This window comes from Serinus canaria, chromosome 13 (assembly GCF_022539315.1).
Source record: "Serinus canaria isolate serCan28SL12 chromosome 13, serCan2020, whole genome shotgun sequence".
Lineage (NCBI taxonomy): Eukaryota > Metazoa > Chordata > Aves > Passeriformes > Fringillidae > Serinus > Serinus canaria.
Window position 1 is genome coordinate 10,666,359 of NC_066327.1, and position 13,380 is coordinate 10,679,738.

Here is a 13,380-nt window from a genome sequence, read left to right on the forward strand (position 1 = left end):
ACCTCTGCAGACATTCAAAAGAAAAGCAGAATTGGAAGTTAATTTTCCTTCCTGTTCAGGAGGTGGCAGTGGAGACACAGCACTGAAGGAATGTCAGCTGGAATTTAGGTGGTGTCTCAGAGGAGGATAAAGTGGGGAGGGATTTGCTGCCCATGACCAGGCTAGGTAGCACAAAGTGACAGTCCCTCTACAAATGGCCATTTTTAAGTCAGGAATGAGGTGAAGAACAATGAAGAATCAAACTAGAGAAATTCAGTCTTTACAAAACTCAGGAAATTCATTTGAGTGCAGTTACAGCCACTTCTGCTGTCAGCCCTTATGGTATTTACTTTTGTTTATGTGAGAGATATCCTTCCTTAATTAGACTTGCAATGCCAAATGTGCGCACAGCTTGTGGAGTGAGCAACACACAATGCAACTATGTTTTAGATTGCTCTGTACAGCAGAGCATGTTACAATTCAGTGTTACTGTGCTGCTGGGACACATTTGTGAGTGTATGAAAAGATACATTCAAACCATTTGCTTCAAAATGCAATTTTGTAAGGTCCCTCTTTCAAATGTCTTGCCACAGGACGTGATCCATCCTCACAGCAGTTCTTCAGGAGATACAGATCTTAGTGAGTTTTCTCATTTTTTGGATACAAAATTTAAAGCAAGGGTTGTCTGCCTTGCCCAAAGCTTCAGAAAAACTCAGAGGCAGAGCCAAAAATTCCTGGCTTTCAGTACTTCCAATGCTGTGCTTGCTTTCTTTTAATTACAGATGTATTGGTTTTGTTTTTCCTCCTTCTGGTGTCAGAGGGTGGCTGATTATATTTGTGCTTTGCCTTTAGTTGTTTATGAATTTCTACAGTTCCATGGTTTGATTTTTACACTGACAGATTTTCTTAGGTTCCCCCAACTGTGTTGGAGCAGCTGTGTCTTTGCTTGGGAGCTCAGGAACAGAGTAATGACGATACCGTCTCTTTATAAGGGATGGAACTGAATGGGGATGGAAAAACCACCACGAGAATTTCTAAGATACATCAGAAAAAATATATTATTCATTTCACAAATCACTGTAACTACTGATCAAGGGAGCCAGTGTCCCAGATTGTTGCGGCATATGTAAATTAAGAGAGATAATAGGAGCTTGGATGTGTGGATCAGCAGAAAGGCAAAGTGAGAACACACTGACAGTTGCATTTCCATTCTATGAGAGTTAATTTTTATAAAGGAAAATTTTAAAATAGATTTTTTTTTAATATTATGCAGTAGAATTGAAGAAATGTAAATATACTCAGCCAGGTAAAAAAGAACAAGGTATGGTTATGCTTAGGGACACATTTTTTTAAGAGTTATTAAAATTTTTCTTAGAAAAGCAATGACCCAGAAACTTTGTGTAAGTGCGGGCACTTGTGTTCATTCCCTGGTGGGGAAAAGTTGTGGCCAGGTAATACCTGGGCTGTGGCCAGTGACAGACTGGAACGGGCCGTGCTGCCCTCTGTGTGTCCTTAGCAGAGGGCGATGGGGACATCGAGCCCTGGCAGCTCACCCGGAACAGGGAGTGCTCCCTCCAGCAGGCAGGCTGGGTTTCACTTTGGTGATACATGGGCCAGCTGGGCTCACCTTGGGCTGAGCTGAGCTGCTCCACTCCCTTTAACTGAAAAGCTCACAGGGGTGGTTGAAACTTGGACTTTTCTCACTCTCTGTGGCACAGCTGGGCTTCCTGATGATTGAAATGTTTTAGCCTAATAGAGCATTGGGGGCTTCACATGGGGAAGCCTGGATAAACCAGTTTACAGGAAATTCAGCCAGATGACTCAACAGTGCCTTTTGGCAAGAGGAGCTCTGGCACTGTGAGTAAGAACACTGCTGAGGAAGGAGGTTGCACTTCCACTTCTGCAGACTTTGGAGTCAGAGCCACCACTCACATCGAGCCATTCTCCCTTGGTGACAGCAGGCAGGACCAGCTGTGCTGAACAGCAGTTACAGACTCTCAGAATCATCGTGGTGCAGGTGCCAAATGTTACATCAAGGGAACTCCACCACTTCTCTCTATACAAGTTTCACCTCTGAGCCTTTTTTTCCTTTATTTAAAAGAATTTTAAGCTGCTTGAACCAACGACATCTCTTGTTCTACATTGTTACTGAAATGGGCCCCTCATCTCAGTAGCACCTCTCAGTTTATTATTTGTATTGCCATCAGTAAAACAAATATTAAAATAATACATTTAAACTTCAGTTGTACCACAGAGTTTTACAGAAACAAACTAAAAATCTGAGACCCAGCCTCAGCTTTTTCCTCCTATTATCATGAAGTTTCCATTCTACAACTCCTACTTGTGAAAATACTTTATTATGGGAACTGTGAATTTGTCTCCTTTCCTTGCAGTGCACTTACTTGAACTGCATCTGCGAGGAGGAAGAAAGAAGCAGTAAAGTGGAAATGAAAAAGAGCAGAAACCACAGGTTTCTTCCTACACACGTATTCATGAATTGTTGTGCAGAGTCAAGGACATTTCTTTCAAAGCAATGTGAGTTTCTTCACACCCTATCCTGTAGAAATCTTTCCTACATATAAAACCAAAGCAAAAATCCACACAGACAAGCCTTTTTTTTTTAATTATTATTCTTATTTGACACTCACATTACAAAATTTAGAAACCATAGACAGTTCAGGCAAACTGTTAAAACACAGTATAAATTAGGGGGGTTTAATATATAAATTCTATACATAGGTAAGTTAGCTGGAACATGACTGACAAAAGGATTTCATAACAATCTTACCACAACTGTATAAAAAGACTTGGGAGTAGGATGGGCACTATCATCATGAATGCAGGTTAAGACATTTTCCACAACAGCTATAAAGCGTAACAATGACCATGCTATTCTCGCAGTGTTTATGTGGGCTACAGGATGCATATTACCAATAACATTTTGCAAGATCTATGTACAGTCACAAAATCATAACAGCCACTTTCAAGTAACTTTACTGTTTCCTGCCTGTGCAATTAATAAAGTGTTGGTATTCTGGGAATTTCTAACAAAGCTACGTGGTTTGAGTATTATGGATGGGTTAAAAGTTGGACTCGATGATCTTAAAGGTCCTTTCCAACCTAAATGATTCTACAATTTTATGATTCTATGGTAGAGAGATTTCAATTTGACCTGAAAATGCTGATCACAACATGAATTTTTTAATTGAATGAAAAAGATAGAGGAAAAGCACAGTTCCTCATTGCTATCACTCACATGATTAATACATACCACTCTTTTAAGCCGTGTTTATTCTTAGCTTGATTAGTTTTAAAATCTAAAGTGATAATTTAGTTCCCATTTATCTAAGCACAGCTGAAAAAAGGACTAACACCAGAAGAAATGTAAAACTAAAATTTGGATACCTTTTGGGTAATTTTTTTGAAAGGACATGCTTCCCAGGTAGCCTTGGGCCCGTCATGCAACCTTTGAATTTCTCAGTCTGAAAATATAGTTCTGTTTACCCATTTTTACTCTGTGCTTTTAAGTCTGTGATTAATAGTATCATTCTAATAGTTTTGGAATACTATGTTCTTGGAGTTTAGTTAAAATAGTTGATAGTCACTGTTGCTAAAAGTGAAAAGAATCTTAAAATCCAATTTTTCACCTTTATAAGCTTATGAATGCTTGCTAAGAGTTCTGGAACCCAGAGGATAATTTGTTTTCCATCTATGTTGTGTAGTAGTAATGATATTTTTACAGACAGACCCCTAAGGGAAGTACTTGTACCTTGTAAGAATCAGACTTTGAAACACTTGAATTTAATAGCTCTGCATGTGCATCTTTCACTAAGTTTTAATAATTTGGACAATTGTATTGGAACAACTCCGGGTTCAAGGCAAGGACAGACAGTAAGTGATAACCCAGCTTGGGCTGCTAAAGAAACACAGATGATGTCAACAGCCTAAACTACAGTCTCAATTTTCTCTATTCTCTTTGCCCACAGACCAATCATCAAAAAACCATCACATATTCATTTCAAAAAGACTGGAATTTTAGAAGCATTATTCAATAATGAAAGCGGTGATATAGTACTGACCAGTAATAGTTCACCGAGGACGTTATGTTGCTCTGAAAGGTAGCTGGAATATGTCATTTTCTGTTCAAAATTCCATCAGATGGAGCTTTGCACCTTTTAGAAAGAAGGTTCCTTTACAAACATTTAATTTGTAGGACTCCTGAGCTCTGAACTCCTAAGTCTTCTGCATTCTAGGAGGCCAGGGAACATTGCTACACTGCAATATTAATCTGGGCTGGCAGTTTTAAGGCCATGGGGATGAAAAGAAAGAAGGACTCTTATTCTGTTACGACAGATCTGGAGTATGAATACAGAGCCTTTGTATGGCAGAAAGCTAGAAAAATGTTCTTTTGGCATTTTGCAAGAGCTGTTTGTAGAGCAAAATACCACTTCTGTGGAGGGAAAGGCATCAAGGGAGAAGTGAGCAGTCCAAGCCGCTCTGAATTTACAGCACTCCAGCCTGTGCTGGCCATGGAGCAGGGCAGGGAGCACAGTAGGAGTGACTCTTTCTTAGCTTCTTTCTGCAGCTGAGGCTGCTGCCTGAGTTTCAGTGTCTTGCACCCGTGCAGAGTGTATGAAATACCAGCCATACAAGCTATTTGCTCCCTAGCTACACTGGCATAATGTTACAATGCAGGATGTGATGCCTTGTATGAGCATTAGCTTTACTGTACTTAGTGTTTTTTGCCTATCTGAAAATATGCAGAAATAATTGTAAAAGAAATTAATACAAACCAGATTAAACTTCAGATCTGTTCCATCTAAAAAGGTAACTGGTTCAGCTGTTCCACAGAGCAGGAAGCAGTGGTTTCAGGGAAAGGGACACATTCTAGCCAATATTAAAACAAAATTATAGGTAACATTTTCTGCACCAATATTTCACTGTATTCTCTCATGCCTTCACCTGCCTAGCTGCCATTGGTATTAATAGAAGATATTTTTTTCCCTTCTGCCACCATGAAGTGAAATATGAAAGCTAAAAACCATCAAAGCATTTATCATAGTTTTTAAAATACTTATTTTTCTTAGACCTTAAAATTTCTGTCAACTAAGTAACAAATTTCTTTTAAGTCCACTAGAGAAAAATCTCTTTTAGTTCAAAGAATTTTCTCGTAATCATTCTGTTGGGTGGGTAAGGAAGCATAGTAGGCTTTGCCTTAGGTGAACTTCCAAGAACTTTCTCTCCTTCAAAAGGGATGTGTTCCAGCATCAGAAAGTAGAGTGCAGGCTCAGCTGTGGATGTGCACTGAGTTTTGAGTTCCGCCTGTGCTGCCATCCTGAAAGCTGGGTACCCACACTTCAGGAATGCCCTGCACCACCTACAGAGGGAATTTCACTCCACAGGTAATGTTAGAACAAAAGAAAAGACAGCTTTGGCCCATACTTGAGTCTCTGAGCAGTAATAAAGGGGCTTTTCCTTGTTTCCTTGTCACTCCCTAACCCCATTCTGCAACTACAGCAATGGAAATAATCAGTTCACAATCAAAGAGGGTTTAATTTCCAATGAAAGAGTAACTTGAGACAGTATGGCTAATTTCTATCAGTATAAAAAGAGAAAAAGATTCTTTAAACCAGAAAGTATAATTTTGCTCTCAGACATGAATTAATTCATTGTATCAGATTTAGTCCTTGAATTTGCTGCTGAAAGTTCAACAATGTCAAAGAAAACTTTTGCTAAGGCTGGACTTTCACCCTATTAAGTGCATCTCCCATCTGAGAGTTGCGCCTGGCATAGAGACTACACCAGCTGGCAATACAGTTTAATACCTATGAATAACTAAAAACTGTACTCCAGTTAATAATTGCAGGACTGCTCCAAAGCCCATCAAAATTAATTGGAGTTTTTCCTCTGGCACATTGCTGTGCTTGGAATCAGTCTCGTTTCCATGGAACACAGTCATTGCTAGGCCAGAGACTGTTAACTGTCTAGTATTTTTACATTTATATGCATAACTATTTTTTCTACTAACATGTCTTTTCAGTTGATAATTCCAATTACATATCAGTGATCCATTCTAAACTGGATTTAAAGTCATGTGCAAACCAGTGCTCATGTGCTTTAAAAAAAGGTGCATTATACTATTGCAATAAAACATGATGAAATAACCAAGATATCAGGAAGGGACAGGCTTAATTTTAAGTGAGTGATTATCTTATCACCACTGACCACATAATAAAATGTTCTTGAGCTCAGAAAAATATATCTACATTTAAATTGTTTCTTATTTGAAGTGCTTTAGCAGCTGTCCACACTTTTTTGAAGTGACACCTCAGCAGAAGCTGAGATCAGTTTGCTCTATCCTCATGGGGAGCTTCCAGAGATGTACAACAGGATTGTGTTCATTGCCTAAGAGGGCGAACAAGGACAGTCTAATCAGGGTACTCTGGTGAACAGGATGCTTGATGCTTGACTCATTTCGAGTTTCTGCCATGAAAATTTAGTTGTGCCCAGCTACCCTATATCCATGCACCTTTAATTTGGTAATGTGATCAATGGAGATTTGACATTAAGGGAAACACTGTACAATTAGGTGTTTATCAAAAGGCATTGAGCAAGTTCATCTACTGACTTCACACAAGCTGAAGGCACACAATTCCCTCCTTGCTTTCCACTGAGCTTTATACCCATCCTTGCATTGCAGGATGGCACACTCAAGAAATGGAAAAATGGGACTTTTGCTACCATTCTGATTACACTGGAGGAGGTGCAGAAGTGATTTCATGTATTTGGGTCTTTTAAAATACTGCTGTATACCAGAAACTAAGTTAATGCTTCTGCAAGACTGTGTCATATTCACATCTTACCAGCTTAGGGGTTTGATACCAACAGTGCAGATCTACAGGTCTAGCTTTGCTCTGCTCTCTGTGCAGCATTAGTTCGAGCAGCTGCCAGGGAGTGAATCCACTCAAAGAATGGATTAGAATTAGAAAGCCACAACCTTACTACAAGTAACTTGTCTAGATGTTGGTCTAATGACTGCACACCTTAGAGTGGTTTAGTGCTTGGTGGGAAGTGATCCTTTCTTTTCAGCATGGCAGGAGTTTTTTTATGCCTTTATAGCAAGAAAAATAGATTACTGGACATGTATATGTCCTAATTTTCATGTAATATTAATGCATTTTTAGAAGAAATTTATTGCCCAAGTTGTCATTCTTTGTATCAGTTGTACTAGTGCTTGTTGGTGAAGCAAGGCTCTAACCCCACTCCTGCCAGGAGCTGTTCACCCTGGTTAGGCCACAGATCCATTAGAAATGCAACTGACAGCTGCAACTTAAGGCTTACATTCTGTTTATATAGGATTCAGCTACAAAATTCTGTGAAGACCAGCTAGGTCTCCTGAAGTCTGTTTTTTAAAAGCACTGTCTTCTCATTTTAAGTTTTGCACTCTCATCTCCAAGTCATTTTGCAAAGAGCAGTGAATGTCTTTGGAGATCAAACACTACAGATTAATGTGCCATGCACCTCTATAAAGCAATAATTGCTTCACTGCTCCCCAAGAGATGAGGATGTTTAGCACCTCTGAAAAAAGACCTTTTAAATGTGTAACTACATAAAAGCTTAAGAATAATTTAGTGCTTCTGACAGTCCTACTAAGCCCTTAATACCCACCTAGATCTGACCTTTATGCTTCCATTTTAAGCACCGAGGTCTGAAAGTTTTGGACTACAAAAGTGGTTTAGTTTGCAACAGTGATAAACTTTAGGAGATCTAATTTAACTTGTACTTGCAAAATTACCCAAATTCATGGAAGGTGCCCCAAAATATAAGGAATTAAAATAAAAATCATATTTTAATTAATTGTCACAGTCTTTAATCTCATCTGTACAGACCTCTAGTGGCTCATTAGAAAAGGAATGAGGATTTAAATTTTTAAAGGCAGGTTTTAAGAAAGAGCCCATCCACCTGCACTGGGTTTCAGATAAGCAAAACCCCCATATTTCCACTGTGAAGTCACATTGTGCCTGCTAAAAATATGCAGATAGTAAGAAAAAATTACTATTTAGGAAACACACTTAAACATTAGCATTGTTGTAGATACGTTTATGGTTATCACTCTGGATTAATCTGAAATTTAACAGGCTTTTAATGGCTTCATTTTGGAAATGGTTCTGCCTGAAGGAACTATATATGTGTATAGTTTCTCTATAGCTCTAAGCTCCATGTAGAAAAATTAACAAACAGCAGATTCACAGTATCAGCAGAACATTCATCATTCCATGGCTGCATTGATGCTGCACCATCCTTACACTTAGTTCTTCCACACAAAGCTGGAATAAACACATTGGAGTTTTATGTCCCCCCATCTGAATTCATGTGCAGATAGATCCACGGGAAAAGGAGACCTGAAGTTCTGCCTCAAGCCCTGTTTGCTGATCCAGAAGAATCCATCCTGATCAGCTCAGCAAGCACAAGTGGATTCAGTGAGCCAGGCTGGGCTCCCACAGGCCATAACCCAGCACAGAACTGCTCTGCAGACACATCCAAGCTGGAGTGCACCACACAGAGCATTCCCATTCCCAGCCTGCTGCCCTCAAACACCAGCCTGCCCATGCCTCCAGGTCAACAGCTCACTCAGGCATGGACAACTCTGAGGCCTGGCAGAGGGCAGGAACAGTTCCAGTTTTCTGGCTGAATAGGCCAACATAGCCAGGTTTTGTGATTACCCTAATTTTTCAAAACACCACAGCCACTTGGAATCATTCTGTGCTAAAATCAAATTATTACTGATTTCAAAGAAAGGGTTACATCCTTCTGTTGTAGGGAGAGAAGGACAGGAACATCTGAAAAGGTAGCACCAAGTCAGTAATAAAAATGTAAAGTTCTGTATGATGTGGCATTTAGGCTTCATTTAAGCTTTTTGAGATACTTTCTGGGGCAGTTAGGAACATTCCTTCCACACACAAACAATAAGTCTATTGTTAGGGCTTAGTTTGGAATCTAATATAGTTCATTATAATTTAATGTTTCTATTACAGTAGCACCTTGATTATTGTACAGCTTTTAACACAAGACATTGTCCCTATTTCATGTTATCTGTAAGGAAACTGTGAACTTTACACCCTAAAAGTAAAAAAGACAAAAACGGTTATCTGCTCATGAATGACAAATTCTTTAGTGCATTCATTCCAGTCTGAAATTCTTTGTTTTTTTAAAGCACACGTGTAGTTCCTAAGTTCAGAGCAATTAACCCCCATCCTCCTAAGTATCATGTTACAAAATAAACAGCACTGTGTTAATTGGAGCCCAATAGAAATGGTAATGCAGTACCTTTTTTCTTTGAGTGTGATAAAACCCCTTAAAAGATGCAACTCAGCATCGATAAATTTAGGGAATACACTACATACATTAAATAGAGGTAAGTTGAGTCCAGAGTAATTTGCTTCTTCATTCAACCTCAGAAGTGGTGGGGGTGTCTTCAAGCAGCACCATCAACCCTCTGTGCTCTCCTTAGACTGGCCCAGATTCACAGTAAGGAAAGCAACAACAGTGGTGGGAAGATTAACTAAGCAAGGGTCACACTCCAGGCTGTTCTGTAAAAATCCATGGGGTCAGGACAATGTTCCCATACTGACGTGGCCTATATGTGACAGATGTGTGTCAGTCCTCATCCCTGCAAGCTCCAACCTGCAGCAGTCAGTGCTTTGTTCAACAAGGCTGGGGGACTGCTGATGCAAGGTTAAGTTTTTTTTTTCTTCATTCAGCAATTAACCAGATTGCTGTTGTCTGTCTTTGATTTAATTTTACAATCCTCAAAGGTTTAAAGAACTGCTGTCTGAAGCACCTGCTTCTGAAATACTCTTGTGTATTTTTGCTTTCCTTTTTTATACTTTTCCATTCTCTGTTGCAGTACCATGATTCTCCCTGCTCCTGGTTTTCTTGCATTTTCCTTCAGAAGCAAAATCACAGCGATCCTGATGCAGTTTGGGCACAGCCACAAATAGTCTGTTTGTCCTTCCTCTCTCTGTCTCATAGTTAGAAAAGCATCAATGTGCACACAGTTCTGTTGATTTCAGTGGATGAATCCAGTTCATCCATCATGTTAGGCAGTCAAAAAAAAAACCCAACAAAAAAACTCAAACAAAAGAAATTGTCTAAATCCCAAACAGGCATCTTTGGAATCAGTAGTGCAAAATGTTTGCGAATTTCTTTTCCTTGACCTACTGCAATAATCTCTCAATCTTCAAGTCTTTCCTAAAATAGTGGATCTGCAAAAGTAAAACATAAGGACAGTTTTTAAAAAAAAGCAAATTTAAAGGTCTGGGTTGTTTTAATCACTCTCTTCATATTCTCATTTATATCAAACCATTTCACATCTCTTAGAAGCGCTGTAAACTGTTGGAAGACCCAGCTGACCTGAGGCATTCTTCATCTGCAGCAGGCTTGTGCAGGCTTGTGCATGGGTACAGCAAGCTGAGGGTATTCTTTACAGGAAGGATAATTTGAGATTAATATGAACTTTTATCACTGCAGCCTTAGCTCTGCAAATTAGTTTTAAATGGAAGACACCTCACTCAGGGATTACAGCTTAAATACCTGCACTTCAGAAGCTTTGGTATCAGAGCAGCTGTTTGGAGGTACTTTAGAAATGAGCTGATCAAATGAGAGGTTACCTTAAGGATTTCCACCTGTCTTTTTCTGTCTGGTTTTCCGGACTTTCACTTTCATAGGAAGCCAGATACAAACCTGGAAACAGTAAATATGTGTTATTTCCAATAGCATCACTAACCCACATCCCTCTGCATTCTTGTACATCCTTTTGTACCACACAGAAAGAGAAATGGTAAAATTTCATGGTCCCTCAGGTAGCTGGTGATCAGTGGGACACCGAGGTTTGGGCTCACATGTCTACCTTGGAAAGCTGCTATGTTAATTTTGATGGAACAGTAAAGGAGCCCAGAGTTAAAATATGTTAGCATGACCTTCTCATTACAATATTAAGCAGCTGAATGGTCTCTGGTTTTGCATACAGAGATCTGGGCCCATTTCCTCCATCACAGCTCTGCTACTCAAGAGTCATATGAACTTTAAAAAAGGCACAGTGAGAGCTGGCACCTAAACACATAAGCTTTTAAAAACTAAGGATATTCTCATCACATAACACAACTTCATATTCCTCAATCTTTTTAAAGCTTATGGGAACATGGTATCTTAAATGCATACACAATACTGTCAAGGTAAGAATGAGTTACAGAAACCAGAGAAGGAATGCAGTGGAAGAAAATAAATCTGTTCTTTTGTCCGCCCTGCAAATCCTTACACTGTAGGATGTATTTTATGACACCAAAATGAGTCTAGATTGTAGAGTCTCCTCTGCAAAAGCTGGCATTGCAATAATATCTCACTGTCCTCACAGAATCACAGGCTGTAATTTGTGTTCACACACATTTCCTCATTTGACTGTTTCATGATGCTTTTTTTCTTTACTGCTGGAACCATCTCACCATTCAAGTCTGTGCTACAAATGTCTTTTATTATTCAAGTGTTGGCCACCATTCCTCCACATTGTGACAAGCACAGTACAGCTGCATTTCACATGCCACTGCTGAATCTCCCTCAGATATCTTCCCACCTTTTATTCAGGGCAGATATTTCTACTCTGCACTGCCCCTGGGTAATGGGGGAGGTTTCCTGTGGCTTCTGCAAAGGCCATTTCACAAAAGCAGCATGAATATAGGGGAGGACATGAGGGAGAAAATCTGCATACAATTAGTGGGTTGAGGTCACTCTTTTTTAGTCCAGTAGTCTGAGAACTATACTTTACCCCAACTTTCATTTCCTGCCCCTTTAGAGCCTAAAACAAGAAGAAATGCATTCATCCTATCTCTTTTTGATGCATATTACTTTAATCATATTAATTATTCTATTTTGGAAGTCATTCTTAAGATTTAGGCAGGATTTTAGAAGCAGTACTTTGCTTTCTGAAGTAGTCTGTGAAATAAAAGCTGTCTGGTCTAATTACCTTGGATTAGTACAGAAAACTGCCTACAGAATACAGAAAAAATAAACCCACCACCAGAACAGCTTAAGGGAAGGTTGCTACAGACAATTCTGTGTGTGACAATGTATAGAGAGGCAGCTGACACAAACCAGTATGAAGTGACACATACTGACATGCTGGATACCGAACTGAACAGGACAGAAAAGTATAAAAATACAAGAGAAATAATTTTAGAACAGGGCTTTCATAGCTACAGCTGAAATGAATAAAAAAGGTTTTCTTAAAAATTCCTTTCTGTACATAACATGTCATTGCTGTAGAGGAGGAGGTCAGCTTGGCTCCATCGCCCTGAGCTGTGCTTACTGAAGAGATGACAGTGTTGGTTTGTGACGGAGATTACCTCTGGTTCCATCAATCACACAATGAGTGGCTAAGGGACAGCTGACATTCACAGGAGCCCATGACAGGCTTGTGTGGCCTCAATTCACAATGAAAAAAATAAGGCCACAATGGCAGCTTCCTAGACAGTGCCTTATAGAAAAGCTACAGACAGGAGAAAAGCCATCAGGCAGCAGCTTCATGAGCAATAAGGCTCTATTTGCACAAACACATTGATAGACTGGACATAAACAAGATGTTTGGCAGGAAAGCCAGGAAACAGCTGGGACAGTGAGAGAGATCACCAAAGCATGGATCAGGGTGTTAATTAGTAGTGATGAAGAGAGACCTTTTCAGTGATGAGTGATTGTACAGAGTCTTACCATCTTCAGTAAAAATGGGAGCAGTGTGCAAGTAGTGGATGATGTTAGGGTCTTGCTCAAATGGACACTCCACTTGTTTCCATGTTATAAATTCTCCTACTTGCTTAGCCAGTTCCAGGAATTTCTGTAAACATAAAATCATTCCACTCAGATACAGTAACATTACCTCATATTCAGTGTTTGATGGTCTGCACTGAAAATTGCAGGCTAATAGTCTCAGGTAGTCCCTCAGCTATCAGAATGGGATAGGTAAAAACATTTTTCAGATCTTACTTCAAAGTTGACGTGTCCATTTGGAAGGCGATTAGCACATCCCTCATTCAAAAAATAAATGTCTTTGATCAATAGGCTGAAGAAGGGGATCACAATCTGTGGGGAGAAATGACAATACCATTATCTTTTCAGTTCAGTATTTTCTCTGCATGAAAGAACAACTCAATTGGGAGAGATGAGAATAAAGAAGTATTAACTTTTCAGTGTGCTGTGCACTTGAAAAGCAGTACAGCTACAGGCCAGCAAAAGGGCAGTAGTGTCTAGAGAGACCTTCAGCCACCAGGAGAATGTACGCTGAGATGAAAGTGAACTGAACACAATGTTCACTGAGCACAATAACATGACTAAGAAAGTGCTAAAAGCCCAGTT

At 39.5% G+C, this 13,380-nt stretch overlaps 1 protein-coding gene across 3 annotated transcripts in view; it reads right to left on the reverse strand.

The window, feature by feature from the left end:
- Nucleotides 1–3,464: 3,464 nt before the first annotated feature.
- The window catches only part of RASGEF1C (RasGEF domain family member 1C), a 71,621-nt gene continuing 61,705 nt past the window's right edge, over nucleotides 3,465–13,380 (reverse strand). For all 3 annotated transcript variants that reach the window (XM_050979682.1, XM_050979680.1, XM_050979681.1), the window contains 4 exons: nucleotides 13,012–13,107; nucleotides 12,739–12,862; nucleotides 10,650–10,722; nucleotides 3,465–10,244 (listed from right to left, as the gene is read on the reverse strand). In XM_050979682.1, the coding sequence (XP_050835639.1) occupies nucleotides 10,220–10,244; nucleotides 10,650–10,722; nucleotides 12,739–12,862; nucleotides 13,012–13,107 (318 nt within the window). In that variant the 3' untranslated portion in view covers nucleotides 3,465–10,219. The remainder of the gene's footprint in view (nucleotides 10,245–10,649; nucleotides 10,723–12,738; nucleotides 12,863–13,011; nucleotides 13,108–13,380) is intronic.